Raw genomic sequence first — 23,582 nt, 5'->3', positions numbered from 1 at the left:
AGCTGAAGCAGGATAAAATATTTATTGTAGATTCAACAACTTGGAAGAAAGTTCCTATGAAAATATATCACAGAATGTGTCCTTGTTGATTATTGATAGTCCTAGAAATAGCTTTTATCTCACACTCCTGATCCTTAATTAATACTGCTACAAGCATCATCTTGAGAATCCTCGATACAAACATTTTGAACATGATACAGCTACCGTTTTTCATTATCTTGTGAACAATAATATTCATGTGAAATAAGTGATGTGACTGCTTAGTACAGTCACTTGAATCTTTTTTGCTCAGGGTGCCTCCCAGATTTTTGAACCTGCTTACAAAGTGTGGCTGTTAACCTTCCACAGCCTAAGCAAGAATTGGCATATCCAGTCCTATCTGCAGAAATTGTAGAGGCCGCATTTCCTCTACCCAGAATTTTCACTCTGCCTGAAGTGGATAGCATTATGTTAGTTGCTGTCTTCTTGATTAATGTGATTTATAGTGTTGCAATTTTATTGGCTAATGCTGCTGTTTTTGGTTGACAAGAATCTCTTTTGGAGTGCTTCATCATAACTCCAAAGCAATTCCTCAACTGATCGTCTGAATTTTCCCCAAATTGCAATTTTGAAATAATTACACAGCTATGCAACTCAGCAAAGCATTTTGCAGGTTGTTGAAGTTTCTTATGAAATTTAAATCTGTTACTGTTACTGTTAAATCTTTATAAAGAAAGACTAGAACTTATAATTTCACAGTTTCTAGTCTAGCACTTTAGCCACTACACCAAACTAGTTTTTTTTTACTGTAGTGCTGAGATCAGAGGGTAAAACAACCAGAGGAACTCTCCTTCCTTCCTTCCTTCCTTCCTTCCTTCCTTCCTTCCTTCCTTCCTTCCTTCCTTCCTTCCTTCCTTCCTTCCTTCCTTCCTTCCTTTCCCATACGCACTAGCCATCTCTCACACACAAATGTGTATATAACTTATATCTTCAATCTCAATATGTTCTTGATGCTGAATTACAGTTGTCTTATTTTTTATTTCTTCCAACTCAATGGAAGGAACTTCTGTAAAGGGACTTGGAACTTTATCTGTCTGGCCACAAGAAGGATAATGGTCTGTAAACAGAATCAAATAGGACTATATTGGTTGGGAAAGGACCTGGCAAAAGAAAGAATCTAAAAATGGACCAGATTTTCAGAGGGGGGAAAAACCCAGGACTCCCCCACCATCCATTCTAATGAGAGAGGTAGTTGAACAGCAGCTCAGAATGCAATTGACTATTTTATTCTTAACCTCCTCCCTTATAATCATGTCACCCAAAGTAGAGCTATTAGGAAACTGGAAGGAATTTCCAAAACCACGTGTTGTCTATGTTCCCTCTAGTCTAAAAAATATTGGAAAATGTATGTAATTGGATTGGGATTATTCTCTTACTGACACAACAAAACCAAATTTGGCAATGTTGGTAATAGTAGAAGCTGGAAAATTAAAGAAAGATGGCTCAGATCATGCTGGAGGAAAAAACCATTTAAAAACTATTTATGCATCTGTATGGGAACAACCACTGGGCAAGGGTGCAAGGATGCTGCTGTTGATCCATCTCTTCCTTTTGAGTCATCAGACCATGAATGTTTCTAATCAGCTCTCTGTGTGCAATAACTACCTGATAAGTAGATACAACATGGCTAGGAAGCAGAATGTTTATCGACTTACCTATAAAAAGCTTATCTATAAGCTTATCTATAAAAAGTGTAAAGCTTATATTCATGCATAGTTTCAGTGTTTGTCCTTTGGCTACAGATGGTTTATTTGAACTAATAGGAAAATAATTTTCGAAATGCTTGGGAAATGGGTATATTTGTTCCAGAAAGATTGGTATGGACAGCTTCTCTGTTGCTTTTTAATGAAGGTCATAAAAATACACCATGAGGATTAAAAAAGTTATAATTCAACATTTTTACAGGGGAAGCAGAACGGAAGCCTACTCTAAATAGCAGATGATGGGATGAAGCTCATCTTTTGAGCACCCATTGGCATCTGCGTGGAAGATTGTCAGAAAAAGAATGCTGGCTTAGATTAGATAATGTAACTTAATACACAATGATCTTTTTACATTCTTAGATTCATAGAATTAGCAGCCAGAGATATTTGAGTCCCACCTTCAACCTCACACTGAACTGTATACCAGGCAACAAACATGACAACTTCCACTAAAGAAAAGGGGGATCAGATTGTAAGATATGGAAGCAGGAGGATCCACTGAGAATGAAGGACAGGCGGGGGTATAAAAAAAACATGAATGCAGTTGTCTCCATGCAATCAAACCTTTACTCCTTTTGAAAATGTACCACATATGCAGTGCACACATTAAAAGGGTTGCTCTTGTGGTTGATTGTGTGGTTGTGATCACCATCTTAACTTTTTCGACACTCCAGATCCCCTGGAGTAGAAGCAAAGATTCAAGGATGAAACAGAAAAGGAAGAGAAGAGGGGTGCAGCTACTGCCCATGTTTACAGTTCCATCTTTTTTCAGATTTTCAAATTAAGGCCAATTTCTTAGATCAAACACACTACCATAGTCATTTGCCCAGTTAAGAATGGTTAAATCCTATTTCTTTCAGTGACTAATTCTCCCATTCTATTCAGTGGCATTCAAATACCTTTCACTATAATAATAGCTCATTGTAAACATAATAAGTGAACATTAGGATGATGAGCCTGCTTTCATACTCCTTTTGATGTGACCTGTACTTTATTTATTTATTTTTCAATTACAGGAACACCTGTTTGGTTTTACATGCAAATTGCACCGATAAGAAATGAGCATGACAAAGTGGTGTTATTTCTTTGCACTTTTAAAGATATCACTTTATTCAAGCAACCTATTGAAGATGATTCAACCAAAGGTAATTATGAAAATAATGTTTAAGACAGATTCCCAGAAACTGTAAATTCTATTTTATTGTCTCTCTCTCACTCTCTTATTCTCATTCTCTCTCCTCTATCTATCCTGAAAATATTAAAATAGCTAAATAATATCCTTCCTCCTGCACCTCTGCAAGATAGATATTCTAAAACCTGGTTGACTGTGGATCCAGAGAGAGATATGGTTCATCATTGCAACTGTAAATAGTTACTATATGAATGAACTTTCACCCCTATAGTAGCTATATTATGTGTTGCTACGTGAGAATAAGGCAATAGCTGATGCAAGTCTGAACAATGTTTTTTAATTATGGTTTATGTAATTTACTGGTCATTGGGTGAAATAAAATTGACTGTCACTATTGACTTGTTGAAAATTGATCCTCCTACTGTAGCATTGCACACCCCAGAATTCTCAAATATGGACTCCTCCAAAAATGTTAAGACTTTATTTATTTGGCATCCCTTTTTTTGAAAACTTTTATTACAAATAATTCCTCTGTTGGTACAATATAGACATGGGAAGCAACAATAACAGGGATAGGCTAAATGACATAAGAACTAGAGTTCATTTTACACTTAGATTCAGCTCAACAAATCAATAATGCCAGAGTAGAGCCATGGGGCTTGCAAAAAAGTGATGAACAAGTTTAGGAAGGTTTAGTTTGACAGGCAGTAGTCCTCTGGGTTTAACTCTCTCAGCAATCCTCTTGTCTGTAATAAATTTAAACTTCTTGCTTTGGAAGGGTTATAGGTCTACAAAGGAGTACATTGCAGACTCAACCCCTGGAGTCTATATTTTAAGAATCACAGACTGTGCAGCTGAGATCATGAGGTTTCAGAGGACCACTGGGTTAAAAGTAGATTGAAAATACTAAGACAAAACAGTTGCCTGGCTCAGCTCACCACAACCTAATGACCTCCAGATGTTTTGAGACCACAAACTCTGAATTCCTGACCAGCCCAACCAAGTCTTATGATCAGAGAGGGCACCAAATTTTGATCACTCCTGTATGTGACAGACTTAAAAAGTGGTTGAACTAGTATATGGAATGCTAATATCTAACAAAATAAACTCTCTTTTGGCAATTGTTATACTCTGGAAATTGCATAATTCATGTTCCGTCCCCTGAAAACAGTATTGTCACACCATTATACTTAGAAACTTTCCAGCAGAACATAGCTTGCAAGGATGAAACAGAGGATTATATAAATTACAATGCACTGGGAATATATAGGCATTGGGGAGAAGGAAGATTTGAGTGGAAAAATCACTAAAAAAATGAGATGTGTAATTAGAATATATTTCATAACATGAAAAGAAAAGAAAAATCAGGAACACCAGACTTATACATAATAAATAACCTTAATGCCACAATCTCATGGTAGATAAACAGTGTATAAATATGAGGATGTATTAATTATTCATGGAAAAATAGGTTCCAATGAAAAATTCAGTGAAACTAAAATATTGATGCAAACATACAGCAAGCTTCCTACCCAGTCTTTTGAATTATATTATTATAATTATATAAATTATAATAAATTATATACATTTATATACATTTCAAACCTGAAAGAATAACTTTACAGATCAAGATTGAATGTCTTGATGAGGTCCATTTTATTCATGGAAATATTTTCTACCAAGAATCTTGGCATTCACAGGATCCGAGGAAGACATGCTTTGCATGCTGTTTATTTTAAGCTGAATAATTTTTGACATTTCTGATACATTCAAATTTCAAGTATCCTTTAACCACTTCTTGAAAAGCTATTGTCATACGCAACGAACAATACAGGTAGTCCTTTGACTTCTGACCACAATTTAACCCAACATTTCTGTTGCTAAGTGAAACAGTTCTTAAGTGAATTTCACCCCATTTTACAACTGCCACAATTGTTAAGTGAATCACTGCAGTTAAGTGAGTAGCATGGTTGTTAAGTGAATCTGATGTCTCCATTGAGTTTGCTTGTCAGAAGGTTGCAAAAGGTGGTCACATGACCCCAGGACACTGCAACCGTCAAAAATATGAGGCAGTTGCCAAGCATCTGAATTTTGATCACATGATCATGGGTATACTGCAATGGTTGTGAGTGTGAAAAATGGTTCTAAGTCACTTTTTAAAGTGCCATTGTAATTTTGAACAGTCACTAAATGAACTGTTGTAAACCGAGGACTACCTGTACTAGATTAGATAAATTAATTCTCTAACATGGTATAAAGCAGGGGTAGGCAACCTAAAACACTCAAAAGAGCCACTTGGACCCGTTTCCTACCGAAAACACTGGGAGCTTTTGATATCTAAAATGAAGATAACACTGCATATATTGTTTTTTACCTTTATGCTATGTATTAAAAAAAAACTATGGTGTGCTGCATTTATGAAATCAATGAACTGCTACAAAGAATTTTTTTTTTAAATTTCTGCATGCAACAAAAACATTATGAACTCCAAAAAAAAGACACTGGGTCGAACATTACTTTCAAATAAAATATTCAAATGTCTATTTGAGTCTTCCTCATATTTATGAAATAAAAAGCCGGTGCAAACTATAAAAACTACCAACAGAAAAATAAAAAATAAAAATATTGCGGGGAGAAAAAAAGGACAGGAGAAAGAGGGGAAAAAATCTTTCTCCTTCATCCCAACAGGTAAAAACAATTTTAGTAGCTTATCTACCATCTTTAAATACAGCATAATTATCCCCATACCTCACCTCTTAATTAAACAAAAACAAAATATTTCATTAAATGTTCTTTACTAAAAGTTCAGTAAGGACAACCACATATATTCATATATATTTTTTTCTCTCTCCCTCCCCCTCTCTCTCCCTCCCTCTCTCTCCCTCCCTTCCTTTCTCCCTCCCTCTCTTTCTGCCCTTGGCCTGCCAGTCCCACTCAGTGTGTTTGTGTGTTGTGTGTGTGTGTGTGAATGAGAGAGAGAGAGAGAAAAACAGAGAGAGAGAGAGAGAGAGAGAGAGAGAGAGAGAGAGAGAGAGAGAGAGGCACTTCTGCTTCCCTTCTCTCTCTCTCTCTCCTCCCCCTCCCTCTCCCTCTCTTGGATCTTCTGTTCACCTGGCAAGCTGGCTTCATGCTGTTCTGGACAAGCTGACACACATTCCTATTGGGCTGGCTCTACTGCCCTTGAGAGTGTTGCTTTTTGCTGCTTCCTGTTTGCTGCTTCCTGTGGAGACACAGCAAAGGCAAGAGCCCCACCCAATAAGCTTGTCAGCTTCTCGGAGGACAGTGTGAGTTACACACACTGTTGTGACTCAGGGCCAGCCTGTGGGTCCGACAGCCGGGTCCGATGTATCGGAGGACTCAGATGTGGGGGAGGAGGGAAACGAACCGGCTGATGATGATTTGGAGGCTTTGCAGAGTCCTCAGCCGGGGACCTCTTCTCAGCTGTGTGAGCCCGAGAGTGCGGAGGATGATGACCCACAGCTGGCCCTGTTCAAGGACGCCCGACGTAGGAGGCAGACGAGCAGGGACAAACAAAGAAAGACTATGGGACTCCTCGGGAGGAGGCACAGGGAGACCACGCCCTGAGCTCTCTATAAAAGAAGTGTTTGGGGAGGGGCTGGTTGCTGAAAGCAACTTTTCCGCTTGAGAAGACAAGCTCTTGTGTTTTTGTTAACTGCGTAATTAAATCTTGGCAGAAGCCTTTTAGCCTTGGACGCTTTCCAGACTCTTCTCTTAATTAGGGGTTGCGAGAAGAGGGCTGGTTCAGAACACACACACGGACACACAAAGAGAGAGAAAGAGAGAGAGAGAGTGAGGGAGGGAGAGAGAGAGAGAAAGAGGAAGTACAAGTGCCCTCTCTCTCTCTCTCTCTCTCTCTCTCTCTCTCTCTCTCTCTCTCTCTCTCCAAACTGGGAGCCGCAGGAGAAGGCTGAAAGAGCCACATGCGGCTCCAGAGCCATGGGTTGCTGGTTCCAAAGGGCAGGCGCACCCACTGAGAAGGCCCTATCCCTGGGTGTCGTCCGCCGGCAATCTCTTACCGGTGGCACCCTGAGAAGACCCTCCCTGTGGGAGCGCACTGGACGAAGGGAGCTTGATGCCGGCAGCAGGTGTTCCCTCAGATATCCCGGACCCAAGCCATTTAGGGCTTTATAGGTCATCACCAGCACCTTTAGCCATATCACCCCTTAAAACATATTCTAAATATTGTCGCATAAAGTATTTATTTATTTGCTTTATTCCTCAGACAAAAGTTACAACTTTGAATAAGCAAGATGAAAAAAAAAATTAAAATGGGAAGATAGGCACGTTAGTACACTTATGCAACTCCCCCCCCCTTAGGAACCTCTTAAATACAAAGTGAGGTCCATAGAAGTTAAATTAGAATTTAAATTGTTGAAATTAGTAGTTGAGACAACTGAATCAGTAAAATATTCCAGACTTTGATAACTCTATTACAAAAACTGAGTTTTCTACAATCAAGGTTAAAGTGGTTTACATTAAGTTTAAAGTGATTGCATATTTTACATTACGATTAAAACTAAAAAAGTCATTTACAGGCAAAATGTTATTATGTACAATTTTCTATACAATACTTAAGTCTGATGGCAAGTGTCGCAGTTCTAAACTATCCAAACCAAGAATTTCAAGCCTAGTAGGATAAGGTATTTTATTATGGACAGACGAGTGCAGGACTTTTCTTGCAAAGGACTTCTGAACTCATTTGATTGTATTAACGTCCGATATGTGGTAAGGTTTCCAAACAGTTGAGCAGTATTTTAAGATTGGCCTAAGGTATGTTTTGTAAGCTTTACTGAGCAATACAGTATTTCCAAAAAAAAAACCTTCATAGAAATAAATTCACAACTTTTAGGGTTTTTTTAAGCAATGCTGTTACAATGAAATTGTTAGAGATGAGTACAGCCAGATCCTTAACAAAATAAGGGTCATCTACGAGATCAGTACCACCTAACTTATACTTTACATTCTGGTTTTGTTTTCCAATATGTAAAACTGAACATTTCTTAACTGAAATTTACAGTTGCCAAATGGATGGACCAATTAAAAATGTGGTCAAGGTCATTTTGCAAAGCATGTGAATTTTCAGTAGTTTTAAACAATTGTATACCATCAGCAAAGATGATCCAACTGCTTTTAGGTTCACTAATGTAAATCAGGAAAAGAGTCAGTTCTAGGATGCTGCTCTAAGGAACACCACTGTTAATTGATGCCAGATCAGACATTGAGTTGCCTATTTTGTTATAACAAAGATGTTGAGACTCTAGAAAGAGTACAGAGAATAGCAACAAAGATGATTAGGGGACTGGTGACTAAAACATATGAGGAACAGTTGCTAGAATTGGGTATGTCTAGTTTAATGAAGAGAAGACTAGGGGTGACATGATAGCAGTGTTTTAATATCTCCGGGGCTGCCACAAAGAAGAGGTAGTCAAGTTATTCTCCAAAGCACCTGAAGCAACCAATGGCAACTAATCAAAGAGAGAAGCAACCTAGAACAGGCATGTCAAACTCGCGATGTCACGTGACGTCGCGCAACGTATCGGAACTTTTTCCCATTGCCGAAAATGGGATGGGCGCGGTTTCTCCGTGACGCTCCAGCCTGCAGGCCAGCAGTTTGACACCCCTGACCTAGAACTAAAGAGAAATTTCCTCATAGTCAGAACAATTAATCAATGGAATAACCTGCTTCCAGAAGTTGTGAATGCTCCAACACTGGAAGTTTTTAAGAAGAGACTGGACAGCTATTTGTCTAAGCATGGGGTTGGACTAGATCAGTGGTGGGATTCAGCCAGTTCGCACCAGTTCGGTAGAACCGGTAGCTAAATTTTGCTGCATTCAGAGAACCAACTGCCTTTCAGAAGTCCAGTTTAGGCCTTGGAAGCCTGGAGAAGGCCTCCCAGGCCTAGAACGGCCCGCCAGAAGTGTGTGGAAGTCCGTTCTAGGCCTGTATTGAATAAGAGAACCGGTTGTTCAGGTATTTGAATTCCACCGCTGGACTAGATGTCCCCCAAGGTCCCTTACAACATTGTTATTGTTATTGTTATTGTTATTGTTATTGTTATTGTTATTGTTATTGTTATTGTTATTGTTATTGTTATTGTTATTGTTATTGTTATTGTTATTGTTGTTGTTGTTGTTGTTGTTGTTGTTGTTGTTGTTGTTGTTGTTGTTGTTGTTGTTATCATTTTCAGGAGCCTGTTAGACAAAAAAGCAGAGATCTACTTGTGTAAAAATCCTGAAATACTATAGGAATTTACTTTTAAGAACAGTTTATCATGTACTACCTTTTCAGAAATCTATGTAAATTACATCTACAGTTTTGCCTTGATCAAGGCATGTAGTCCAACTATTTTTACAAAGCATATAGTACGGATGAAAGCCATTTTTGCTTAAGTTCTTTTGTGAATATATATTATTAATTTTGCAATTACTGCATGCTCCAGGTTTAATTTCCCAGTCTGATTTTTTTCAGATTTTTTTAATTATTATTTTTATAAATTAGAAGGCAAACATGCCTTATATACTTTACTCTTCCTATTTTTCTCACAGCAACAACAACACTATGAAGTGGGTTGGGCTCAGAGAGATTGACTGGTCCAAAGTTCTGCAGCTGGCTTTCATGGCTAAGATAGGAATAACAATATCCTAGTCTCTGGCCAGTGACCTTAATTAGATTATTGGTAATACATCTCTTTTCCAATGTTGTGCTAAGTTTATCCTTGGCATGAACATATATCTTAGTAAGATGGGATTGATTTATTTTATTATGTTTTGAAATTATGCCTAATAAGAAGAATTGAAGTTTCATTTCCAGTATTTCTGAGCATTTTTTTTATCCTGTCCATCAAATACTGTAAAATATTTCTTCTATCAAATATAATTTCCAGCATTTATTACTTCATGATTTATCTACCCTGGCAATTATTGACAGAGTTGTATACTACCCTATACAACATCTACAATATCCTCCTTTAGAGTTTTTTGTTGTAGCAAAAATAACTAGCATTCCTATCTTACATTCTCCAAATTTAAATATCATACTTAAAATAGAATTAGATTTAAAAGTATAATCAATGGAAAGAAAATTTGCAGTAATAAACGTATACATACAAAGTGATTTTTCAGCACGAAAGAAGCAATGATTTATTAAACAGGAGTTAAACTACAAATTATTCTTTCTTTCTATTAGAACTTACCCTGCATTGTTCCTCTTGTTGTAAATGCCAATGAAATTTTAAAAAATGAGCATTGCAGAATTACTACTGAGCTTTTCACAGTAATATAAATATATATTTTCTCATACTATATTCTCCAGAGGATGAGAGCTGCTTATTTTACCCTAGAGAAATGTTTGTTCATTTTTTTCTGTCTACTGTAAAAATAAGAGGATAATCCTAGGGAAATATTGAAACATCTCTATATAGAATCAATCTGCAGCTGAAGCAAGCAATGCCAGATGCGCTAATGGTGAACTGAAGCCAACTTACACATACCTGTGCGTCATTGGATTCCCTAATCCCTAATTGCTCATAATGTGTGTTTCTGCAAACAAAAGGGGTCATTTATTGAAACAATTGAAAGCTGCAAAGGCACTTTTCTTGCTCTAAAAGTTGTGTCAGTGGAATATAGTAGATTAAATTTCAATCTTCAGTTTGGATGAGATCCTTTACCTATGCAAGTTATCCCTTGATGATAGATAGATAGATAGATAGATAGATAGATAGATAGATAGATAGATAGATAGATAGATAGATAGATAGAAAGATAGATGTTTTCTGAGGTTTTTGCGGGTGTTTGTATGTGGATCTTTGGTCATTCGGGTTTTTCCCCACGTAGAATTGAAGGTGTAAGAGCAATGTTTCGACGAAATCCCATCCGTCATCCTCAGGCTGGTGGCTTCAGCTTCCTTCTTCTGGGAGAAGCATGTGGTAGTGGCTGTTTGTTCCTCTTTTTTAAACTGCCAGAGATAGATAGATAGATAGATAGATAGATAGATAGATAGATAGATAGATAGATAGATGATAGATAGATAGATAGATAGATAACCTTTAATGTCATTTTTACTGTTGGCACAATGGCACACATTAAAGATGAAATTTAGTTGCTTGCTCTCAAAGTGTACACATACATAACACACATTTAAACATACTATATACAACATATGTATAAACTTACACCCAGTGGTGGGATTCAAATATGTGAACAACCAGTTCTCCATGTAGATGCCACTTCCGGAAGTCCATTCTGGGCCTGGGCAACAAAGAATGAGCTGCCGGTTCTGCCGAAGTGGTGCGAGCTGGCTGAATCCCACCACTGCCTACACCCTTGCATATGTTGAAATGAAAGGGGAAATCAGGATGGGCTTGTATGATTCAGCACTCTTCACTTGCTTTTTGGGGCAAAATCCAAGTATGGAATAAAATAAGAGGTTCTCTTCCAGGTCATATTAAGGATCCATTAAATTCAGCAATTTATCTCCATAGGTGTCAAAACTAAAAGGAGGAGATGAGTAGGAAGCCTTCTTGTTTTTCCACCTCCTTACAAATCCTGTCAACAGTATTAACCATTAAGTAAGCTCAGTCCACACTAGGCACATTCTGCATTCCCATTTATTTCCTTCTCTCTGCCCACCCCCCACAACAGTTTATAATTTCTCTGAATCTTTTGCAACAGACCACTTCTCTTTAGGTTTGTAACTTAGAAAAGGAGCTGCTTCTTAGTTTCTGGGCTAAAATGTAATATGCAAACGCAATGGATGGATATTAGTCAATCCTGAAAACATTTAACAGAAAATGGTGCATTGTTTAAAACAAAAATGGAAGGGGATGATAATTTGAAAATGTGTAATTTGTGATTTTAATGAGCTGCCATCATGTAGAGTGTCACAGATAGTTTGAAGTATTTCCTGCTACTCTTCAAATGCTGATAACTAGCTACCGGCAGAGAGACTAAATAGCTTTGCCTTTGGCCTGCTGACAGGTGCTCCATCATTTGAAAAGTTTCATATTCTTCCAGTCGTAAGACATGGTCCCATTTAAGCTACCAAATGAACTATTTGTGCTGTTTCTTCTTTCAAAGCAGTGCGGATGCACTTTTCTGCAAAGGGCAGGCCTCATTCAACCTCCTCCTTTGCTTCGGGTCATCTCAGTCACAAATTTTAGATAGTGTTTTCCACTCTGTCCATGCTAAATACAATCTTCACCTTCTGAATTTGTATGTATTCTGCTATTATCGGAAGCAAGGGAGACCTAAGGGCACTGAAACTGTCCTGAAAACTGCCCGAGACCTTTTCCAGCCTTTCTTTCAGGTGTTCCATGGAGTCCTGTTAGAATCTCAAGAATCCAAACTTTCATTTAAAAGTATTGTGCCTAGCGCTCATGGTTGCCATGGTTTCCGAAGAAGAAATTGTCTAGTGTCAACTGTGGCTTCCATAAACACTACTCAGGATTCATGCTGACCCTTCTTTCTTGTTTCAAACTGGCAAACATGATTGGAACAATGTATAGCTCTTTCAGAATTTCTCCTTTGATGAGTGTAGTCAGACACAAAACATCCACTTATCGGAAGGCTTCCTGTGAAGTTGCTTCCTGTTAACCCGTTCAGCTTCCTGGAAATTTTGATATTTTTTTTTCTTGGACAGTTGAATACACTTTTGATCAGAGCACTGAACTTTTACCACTTTCTTGTTCCAGTTTCTAAAATCATGTATGTCTTCTTCCCATTTGATTCTTATTTTTTTAATTAAAAAGAAAAAGAAAACTATATATATATATATTGTTTTTAAAAATACCAGATGGAATAGAGAGTCTGGCAGCAATCAAGGAATTTGTTGATAGGCTTGCTGGTCCCAGCAGATTCACACTGCAACTGTAAATGAACAATAAATTGTAGCCCCCTCTACATGGGGCTGCCCCTGAGGACCACTCGGAGGCTTCAACTGGTGCAGAATGCAGCCGCGCGAGTTGTAATGGGAGTCTCCCGATACTCCCATGTAACACCTCTTCTCCGCGAGCTGCATTGGCTTCCAGTTGCCCTCCGGGTGAGATTCAAGGTGCTGGTGATGACCTATAAAGCCCTAAATGGCTTGGGTCCGGATTATCTAAGGGAGCACCTGCTGCCAGCGTCAATTTCCCATCGTCCTGTGCGCTCCCACAGGGAGGGCCTCCTCAGGGTACCGCCGGTCAAGGATTGCCGACGGGCGATCCACAGGGGGAGGGCGTTCTCTGTGGGCGCGCCTGCCCTATGGAATCAACTGCCAACGGAACTCCGGACTGCCCCCGACCTTCGTTCATTTCGCCGGGACCTAAAAACCTGGCTCTTTGAGCTATCTGGTCTGGACTGAGGGGTTTAATGTTTTTAAATTGTGATTTAATTTTTGTGGCTAGACTTAATTTAATTTATTTTAATTTATTTTAATTTTATATTGGATTGTTTTTAAATTTTGCCTTGTAAACCGCCCTGAGTCCTTTGGGAATAGGGCGGTATATAAACCGAATAAATAAATAAATAAACAAACAAACAAACAAACAAACAAACAAACAAACAAACAAACAAACAAACAAATAAATAAAAGAGGAGTGATGCATATAGTTTCCCTGAAGTTCTATAGCTGATACAAAGAACCAGATTGGTATAATAATGAAGGGTAGAAATTGGGAGACTATGAATTCTAGTCCTTCCTTCCTTACAAGACTAGTTGGGTGACCTTGGGCCAGTTACTCTTTCTCAGTCTTAAGAACGAGGATGAAATGGCAAGCCGATTCTGAAAAACCTTGCCATGAAAACTATAGGGATTTGTCTGGCAGGGACTAGGAGTCAAAAACTGACTTGAATTCACACACACACACACACACAAAATCACATTTGGAAACAGGACATTAAATAAGCTGGGTCATTGCTTCGATTAAGCAGGACAGATAGTATGTATTTATAACACTTGTAAAATCTTTAAAAGTGTGGATTATTTGCCCCATTGTTGTTCTTGTTTTCTTCCTGTTGCGATTGATGCTTTCTAGCTGCTCCTCTCTAACCTTGCATGATCTGAATATGCTTTACTTCCATCAGAACACATACTGGTGTGTTTACATTTCTGTTAACTGTTGTGTGATGGATTGGAAGATGAGCAATGTGACTTATTTCATGCTTATGGTGTCATTTACACTTGTACATGCATGGGCAGAGATCAATGGGCAAATTATATAATTAGGTCCTCCCAGAGTCTTTAGATCCTGAGTTAGACCCTGTACTATATACCATTTTTTACTTAAGCATTTTTGCTGCCGATTGTGATTGCAAATGCAACTCTGACAGATTGATTTAAATGCTTTCATTATTTTCCTCACTCTAAAATGAGACAAACCATGACAAAGAGGTTACTTGCAACTCAATAGACCTATGCTAATATTTTATTAAGAAGAGAGTAAGTCACGACTGCCTTTTTGGCAAAGCAAATATGCTAACAAGAAGGCAATAAGACAAAACCTGGTTCCTGTATCAGCCTTGAAATAGCAAAGCAATCTTTAAGGTACTGCCTTAGAACAGAGAGAAACTGAAGTCCGTACTTCCCAATGAGGAGACACTGAAAATATTTCAAAAAGAGGAATGGAGGTCTTTGGAAGAAATTAAATTATTTTGACCATGTAGCCAAGGGTAGCTCAAGATAATCTGTCACCTGAATCAGGTCACCCTCCTTGTGGTCCCACTTTCTTGTAGGCATAATTATAGTATTCCCATTTACTTCTGGCCTTCAGGCCTCTGAACATCTCTTAAGGGACCTCTTAGAGCAGCAGAAGAATACGAAACTTATAGAATCGCTGCTGCTCCAGATGTTGGAAGCATTGGCTCAATTCCCCACTTATTTCAATCTGTTTCATTGGGCCATGGAAGGGCCGGTCTTATCTTCTGCATGACAAAATATAGTTTATGCAAAATGTTATGTTCCAGCTTCCATCTTGCAGCCTTAGCTTATTATAGAGAGAAATGAGAATTGTCTGTACTCATCCATCACTACTAGTTAAGTTGCCACAGTTTTTCAGCAACATCTGGGTATCTGTTGATTCTTCACCTCTGTTTTAGAGTGTCTTAGAAAGAGCACCACAAATTTATTTCTCTTCTGTACAAAACTGCTGCACTGTGTTTTGCTCAGATTTCAAGCTGCCAACCTCACTTAATGCTGCCCATTATTAGAAATCTGGTTGTTTGATTCATGACTCCAAAGGAGAGAGTTTGATGTCCAAAGCAAACACAAAACTGTTTTATAGCTCAAAGTGATGTTTTTTGATTTGCAGGTTGTTTACCTTGATGGTGTCTCTCTCTCTGTGTGTGTGTGTTTTGGGGGGGGAATGCATGATAGCATTTAATTGCAAAAGAAAGGTTTCTGAATTTGAATTCAGAGTGCCTCTGCTTCTTAAATTTTTGATCTATCTAATCTCTTCCCACTCTCCCTATCGTATTTTCATTAGCTAAAAGAGGAAGACACTATTTATTTTATTTATTTTGTTACATTTATTTGCCACCTATTTTGCTGTAGGGCTACTCTAGGTGGCTTACAATAACAAAAAGGAAGAAAAATGAAAGGCATGTAAACAGAACAGAAGTAAAATAATAGAAAAATAAAATAAACAATGACTAATTCACAATGAGAATAAATACATGGAGGTGGTATATAGTACAGGTGGTCCTTGACTTACAACTTACAAAAGTTTGAAGTTACAATGGCACTGAAAAAAGTGATTTATGACCATTTTTCATATTTATGACCGTTGCAACATCCCCATGGTCACATGATCAAAATTCAGATGCTTGGCAACTGACTCACATTTATGACTGTTGCAGTGTCCTGAGGTCATGTGATCACCTTTTGCAACCTTCTGACAAACACATTCAATGGGAAAACTAGATTCACTTAACAACCATGTTACTAATTTAATAACTGCAGTGTTTTACTTAACAGCTGTGGCAAGAAAGGTTGCAAAATGGGGCAAAATTCACTGAACAAATATTTCACTTAGCAACAAAAATTTTGGGCTCAATTGTGGTTGTAAGTCGAGGACTAACTGTATGCCCAAGGAGCTCTGGAAGGAGAAAATATAGACTGAGAAAACTGAACACTTACTTTCTCAGATACAGGTCTGGCTCAATTTGGACTGCTTCTCTTCCCACCCGTACTACTATTTCTGTGTAAACATGGACAATCCAATGTCAGGCATTGGTCTTGTTATAAGGGCTCCAGATTAGGTAGATGAAGAAAGGAAGGCCAAAGGGATAGATGTAGTTAGAATAACACACATGGTGTACAATCAAGAATAGTCTGTCCCAACTGACAAGATGCATGAACTGATGCATGACTTTGCTACAAGGGCTTTTTATGATTAGCTTGTTTTGAGACTTAATCAAAAGGATTATGCTGAAGCTAACTAAAAGCAAATACCATAGTCTTTCCTGAGCTTTTGAACATCCTTGAGGAAAATTTAGTTTTTCTAGGGGTGACCAGTTCAACTCAACATTGCTTCAGTTCATCACACTCAACAGCCAGACTGAACTGATTCAGTTTAGATTATCAAATTAATTAGGAAAAAGTGGCAATTCAATTAGCTATTAGACTGAACTTTTTAATCAAGTATTCTTACTGTGCATACTTTTCTAAAGCTCCTGAAATTTACTTTCTCCATTGTATGTTTTAGTTTGTTTAGAATACCAGAATTTCTGGATTTTTGTTTGAAAAAATATTGCCATATATGATCCGATGCTTTCTCATGTCATATTTGTTTATATACACTATTTTGAAACTAATTTTAAAGGGAAATTTATTTAATATTTTTTAGTCTCCTGATTTCAAATCTGAATATGATTTCAGTTCCTGGAACCCTTAAAATGTACATTCTCAAAATAGTCTAAACTCACTTACCAGTCCTGGATAAATACAAATAATGTCTAGTTTGGTTAACTTAACTGGAGTCCTTGCTACTTCCAAGATTTATCAGACAGACCAGGAGGTCAATTATTTATTTCCCATGTATTATCCTTTCCTGTCTAGATTTTTAAATGACTCAGTTGGGATACTCCATAAGTGGGGACCATGTATGTGGTAGATCTATGTCCATGGATCTTTCCATGGATACAGGTGTAACTTGGAAAACCCTTTTCCCAAAGCTTCATTCCATCCTAACTTCCTTTGGATAGCTGTCAATGTAAAAGATAAAAATTACTTTGGAAGAAGGAAAATAATTTATAAAAGTTCACAATATTTTGTTTCAGTTAAACTTGAGCATCTCTGTTTTTTCTTCAACAGATTTCTTCAACATTTTCCTGACTCCTCTTTGCATCCATAAACTATGTATGCAGGGTCATGGAAAAGGCATTCCATTTTGGAATATTCAGATATAATCTTAATCTAGTGAAAAATCAGTGTTGAGGAAAAAGCAACACCACAAATAAATAGGAGTATGGGGGAAATTCTAAATGCTGATATCGTTCTTGGGTTGCTGTTGCTTTTTGTCTTCTAACTGATTACCTTTACTGTCTTGACATTATCAAGCTATCTGATAATTTTTCTGATCTGAAGGCCTGAGGTTATTGTCTAGATAAAGGATATAATTTCAGGGCTGTCTGATTCATCAGAAAATAGTAGATGATTCCCAAAGCACTGAAGTAAATAAAAGGAAATCAGACTGATTTTCTTTGTGCTAGATTAAATCTTTTCTAACTTTTTGTTCATAAACAGGATATTCAGATAAGCAACCAATGGAAGGGCATGTCTTATGTTCTCCCGAGCTCTGGAGAGTAATGGAACAGCCAGCCTTCTTGAGTGGTGGTTGTTCCATCACTGGAGGTTTCCATGCAAAGGCTGGATTGCCATTTGTCCCGGATAGTATGTTCTGGACATAGGGTTGAAATATAAGAACTCCCAGATCTCTTCCAACCTTATGATTCTATGTTAAATTTTGGGAATCAGGCTGACATAATGGCCAATTGCTCTATCAAATTTTGTCATGCACAGTATTTTACTTTAATTAGCCTATATCAGTGATGGCGAACCTTTTAGAGAGCAAGTGCCCAAACTGCAACCTGTTGTGATTCAGGGTCAGCCTGTGGGTTCGGCAGTTGCGTCGGATGATTCAGAGGAGGAGGAGGGGGGTGTTGGAGAGGTTGCTGAGGGTGTTGGAGAGCTTGCTGATGAGAGCCCTCAGCCAGTCCCCTCCCACCTGGTTACGACGCAGACCCAGCTGTGTGATCCTGACAGCGTGGATGAAGATGACCCACAGCTGGCTCTGTTCAAGGACGCCTGATGCAGGAGGCAGTCAATCAGGAGTAAACAGAGGAAGGCAATGGGGCACCTCGGAAGGAGGCAGAAAGAAGCCACGCCCTGAACTTTTTAAAGGGGAATGCGTGGGAGGGCTGGTTTGCTGAAGGCAACCATTTGAATAGCTCCTGTTTCATGGTTTGTGTCTTGTTTTTGCTCTGTTTGCTTTTGTGTCCATAAATTTGGCAGGCTTAGTTCCAGCCTCTTGCCTTCTTGTAAAGGGGTTGTCCCTGCCTTATCTGCAGGGCCGGTAGTAGGCTGGTACAGAACACAACCCAAAACCCACTTATGCATTGTTGGGTGCCAGTTGGGCATGGCCCATTGGGTGGGCATGGCTGCAGTGGTAATGGCAGACTGGGTGAGACTAAAAAGTTCAATCAATCAATTCCAACTTTGCGAGATCTTTTTTTTCCTGCCAGAAGTTGAAATTGATTGATTGAATTTTTTTTTGTACATGGTGGCGGAAAGTGAAAAGGTTTATAAAACCCAGCTGAAGGCCTACTAGGACTGGGGCGATGGCACGCGTGCCCACAGAGAGGGCTCTGTGTGCCACCTGTGGTACGCGTGCCATAGGTTCACCACCACGGGCCTACATGAACAAGAAAGGCTAACCCTTCCCTCCACATCCTGTCAAACCACTGCACAAGAAATGAATTCCAGAATGATTTGAAAGAGCGTATAAATGAGCACAATTGGCTTCTGACTGGAAGGAGGGGAGAGAGAGAGAGGGGAAGATTTTCCCTTCAAGGCTAGGAGGAGTCCTTGCTTCTGCATTTGCTAGTCAAAATGAGGTCAAATTGATGCCACATTCTGAGCGTCTTACTGCAAAAGATCTGGAACAACGATTTTGAGCGGCTAAAATGTTAAATGAGGGAACGTTTCTTTTTTCTTGAACATATTAACTGTGCCAAAAACTCTCTACCACTGAGATGGAAGAGCCTTGGGGCTAGCAGCTGCTATTCAATAGCAGCTGAACAGAGGAAGAACCCCTTAGTGTAGTGTTTTGAGTGTGGAGAACAGAATATCCTTCAACGGTGTCCAATTTTTATTGGCTGGATGGGTTAGTTTGCTTAATTAAACTAGTTTGAATTTCTTAACAAAGATGTACACTATGTTTAAATATGTTTCTAACAAGATTAAAAACAATAAAATATAAGAAAAAAAGTTGAAGAGTCGTAACAAAGAAAGAAAAGAGAAAAAGAAAGGAAAGGCAAAAAGGGAAAGGAAAGAAAAAAAGATTATAAGGAAGTGGCTTCCAATTTTTTTGACAGCAGTTATAAATGCATTTACATTGTACCCTCTCTAAGGTTACATTACAATTGTCTCCTTCTGTAAACTACCCCTTTTAATATTCAAACCTATAAATCAGAAATCAATTCTTTTTCTCCAACAAGAAGTCCATAAGGGGCTTCCAACCATTAATACATGTAATATTTGAATCTTTCTCTAAGCAAACAAGTTGATTTTGCCATCTCTACTAGTTCCATCATCTTCATCAACAATTCCCCCATTGTGAGTATGTCAGTCTTTCCATTTTTGTGCATACAATAGTCTCACAATATAATATATAAACATAATCTTCTGGGGCTCTTTTCTAGTTGTCTGTCATTAGTCCCCAACAGAATAGTTCTGTTTTCAGTAGGATCTTAGTCTTTAACATTTTTTTTGAATCAATGTAAGTATTTGAACCCAAGATTTTCTGAGGTTTTTTAGAAGTTCAGACATGATAAAATGACCCTTCATGTTGCCCACATTTCCAACATAAATTTGAAGTACACGTACACATTCTGGATAATTTTTTTGGAGTCATATACCAATGATACATACTTTTGTAGAAATTCTTTTTTAAGATAAGAATTAAGAATTTCAGTCCTTTCAACCACTTTTTCCACTGTTCCAACAATACATTATGTCAAAATTCTTAGCCTATTTTATCATACATTCTTTCACTTGTTCATCCTCCATTTCAAATTTCAGCAAGGACTTATAAGGTTTGGCAATTGTATGTTCATCGTTTGTACATAATTTGTCTTCAAAATTCTGTTCTTTGTTGTTCAATTCCAAATGTCCTGTTATCTGCCTTGAATCTTTCTATTATTTCCATTATACAAAACCAATGAAAATTACATCCCTCTGCAGCCAATTGTTCTCCTGATTTCATCTTATATTCACCATAGTCTTGTTCTAACAACTTAAATTGTTAACCATTACCTACTTTTTTTATTAAATACTTTTCTTCTTTAATTTCTATTTCATCTAACATTGCTTGTGTTTTTCTTTCTTTTTTTGAGCTTGCTATTATGCTGTATAAAATGTCTGCTTATAAAAACTTTACTTGCATCCTAAACCATTCTTATATCTATGTCTGTATTGAGATTATTCTCGGGAGAAGAGGAGAGGGTGAGGCCCCAGGTAGGGGTTGAGCTCTCCGGGGCTGCCTGAGCTTTTAGTTCGGGCGGCTGAAGGATTGAGCCCCCCCGAAGCCTGGGTTTGCTCCGGGCTGCGCAGCGTTTCTGTTCCGTGCTTTTGGGAGCAGAACTAAGCGTTAGCAACCACCCCTGCCAGAAGGAAGGACTTTGGAGTGTGAAGAGGCAAGCAGAGCGATACAGGAGGTCAAGGTGAAGTGGATTTTTGTTCTCTAGTTCAATGGATTTTATGGACTTTAAAAGTGAAAGTGAGTAGCAAGTGAAAGTGGGGGAAGATGGCGGCTAAAACTTCTAAAGTTTTCCGGAGTGCGGGGGCTTCCCCGGTGCAACAGTCCTCGCTGCAAGCCTTATTGCCTCCTGCACCTGCTCCGGCACTGACGGTTAAAGATTTACAAGATGCTTTGGAAAAGCACTCACAACAAATAGCAGATATTATAGATGAAAAGATGGAAAAGCTGGAGGAGAAGTTTACAGCAATGAGGGCAGACATCTTGCCTGCACTTCAAGGTGTGGCTTCATGTATTCAATGCTTGGATGAAAAAATGGAAGATCTCAGCCAAAAGAATTCCAGATTAGAAGCAAAAGTGTTAGAGAATGAAAATGTAATGGATAAAATGGACGGTGATTTGACTCTGGTCCAGTACCACCAGATGGAGTTTGCTATCAGAATCAGAGGTTTAAAAGAGAATCCTAAAGAAGATTTAAAGCAGATAGTCTCTGAGGCTTTGGAAGTGGTACTGGGACAGACAGCAGCTGAAATTGAGGGAAATATAGACAAAATCTTTCGTGTGAATTCATGGATTGCAAGGCAGAGGAAGCTACCTAGAGATGTGGTGGTTTATTTCACAAAGAGAGCAATCAGGAATGAAGTTATCCAAGTTTCTTATGATACCAAGCTTGTGGTTGCTGAGCAAGAAGTTTTGGTTTTAAAAGAGATTCCTCCAAGAATTTTAAGGAGAAGGAAAGATTTTGCTTTTCTGGCACAGGAACTTAAGAAACGCGACATCAAGTTTAGATGGGAGATACCAGTGGGCATGGTGGTGATGCATGAAGGCACGAGACACCGTTTGGTCACAGTGATCCAGGCACGTGATTTTTATAGCAATTTTTAAAAAGCAACCTCTTTATCACTTTTGGAATCTGCAGAGAAAAATGGCGAGGGAAAGCCTCAAGATGCTGAAGGAACACAGATAGATGAGAAAGCTACTGGAGGGGATCAAATTACAGCTTCATTGGAAGATGCCAGAGAGCAGAGGATGACGCGTGCTGCCTTGAGACAAGCGAGACAAGAGCAAGAGCAAGACCAGCAGAAAGTTATGGAACCTCCAAAGCGTATCTATAGCGAAGCTGTGGGAGGGGCGCGGCCTAAGGAAGTTAAGGGACTCTTGACAGACGTGCTCCAGAAGCTTCGGGCTGCCAAGGATGGCGACTAAGTTTCTAACTTGGAATGTCAATGGCTTAAACTCACCACAGAAGAGAAAGAAAGTTTTTCAATATTTAAAACAATTTAAGACTGATGTTATTTGCTTGCAAGAAACACATATTAGGGTTATGGACCAAAAGTACCTATTGAACTCTAGATTGGGTACACAATTTAGTGCTTCTGCAATGAATAAGAAAAATGGAGTGGTTATTTATGTCAAGAATACTGTGACAGCGGAGCTAATAGAAGCAGACAAACAAGGAAGATATGTTATAATAGATTTGCTGTTAGAAGGCAAAAAAACGCTTTTGGTTGGACTGTACGCTCCTAATCAACAACAAGCTGACTTTTATAGTTCATTACACACTAAGATTATTCAGTTGGATTATAAATCTTTTATTTCTATGGGAGATTGGAACGGAGTCTTGGACGTACAACTGGACAAGTGTGGCTCTTTTAGACATATTCCAAGCCACGCTAGATTGCCTAAATCTTTTTTTTGAAATGAAGGATGATTTGGAGTTGCGAGACATTTGGAGAGAAATACATTTACAAGAAAAGGATTACACTTTTTTTTCTGATAGACATCAATCTTTTCCCAGAATTGATTTTATATTACTGACTAATGATTTTTTTTCCAGGATTAAAAAGATAAAGATTTGTCCAAGAACTATGTCTGATCATAGTCCAGTTTGGTTAGAGATTGACAAGGATAATAGAGATAGGCGCTCTTGGCGCTTAAATGAGAACTTGTTTAGAAATCAGAGAAATGTGGAAGAATGTAAAAAACAGATGAAGGACTTTTTTGAAACTAACATGAATAAGGGCACTTCTATGGACATGGTTTGGGATGCTAGTAAAGCTTATATGAGAGGGGTGTTAATATATATGAATAACAAATACAGACGTAACTTGGAATTTAGGAGGAAGGAATTGGAGAATGAAATTAGAGAAAAAGAAAAGGCCCTAATTCGGAATCCATCGGATGTGAAGATCAAAGAGGTTATTAATTTGTTAAGAGGACAATTTGATAAGTTGATGGCTGATCAGGTGGCAACTAATTTACGGTTTGCTAGGCACAACACTTTTTGCAATGCCAATAAACCAGGCAGATGGTTAGCTTACAGGTTAAGGAAGAAGCAAAGGGCTTCTAACATAGATAAAATAGAACATAAGGGTAAGGTTGTGTATCAACAGGACCTTATTAAGGAAGCCTTTCTGGACTTTTATTCCAAATTATATGCTAAAGATAAGATTAATGAAGCAGATATTGATGTATATTTGAGGAATGCCAACATCCCGGTTCTTACACAAGAACAAAATGAAGAGATTAATCAACTGATAACAGAAGAAGAAATTCTTTTAGCAATTAAACAATTGAAGGTGGATAAAGCGCCAGGCACGGATGGACTGACTGCGGTGTACTACAAAAACCTACAATTGGAGATGATAAAGCCACTAAGGGAATTGTTTCAGACAATTCAAAGGGGAGGAAGGGTGCCTCCGTCATGGAGAACTGCCTTTATTTTTTTTGATTCCG

The 23,582-nt window shown here is 38.4% G+C and overlaps 1 protein-coding gene across 1 annotated transcript in view; it reads left to right on the top strand.

Moving 5' to 3' along the window:
- The window catches only part of KCNH5 (potassium voltage-gated channel subfamily H member 5), a gene marked incomplete at both ends in the record, with an annotated part of 213,547 nt that overhangs the window by 31,697 nt on the left and 158,268 nt on the right, over positions 1–23,582 (top strand). Inside the window, one exon of the mRNA XM_081312791.1 lies at positions 2,759–2,887. Coding sequence (XP_081168917.1) covers positions 2,759–2,887 — 129 coding nt within the window. The remainder of the gene's footprint in view (positions 1–2,758; positions 2,888–23,582) is intronic.

Source organism: Vipera berus (assembly GCF_964194415.1).
Source record: "Vipera berus genome assembly, chromosome: 1".
Taxonomy (NCBI): Eukaryota; Metazoa; Chordata; class Lepidosauria; order Squamata; family Viperidae; genus Vipera; species Vipera berus.
Note: the sequence above shows the minus strand (reverse complement) of the source record. Positions and strands in the feature narration are given on the sequence as shown.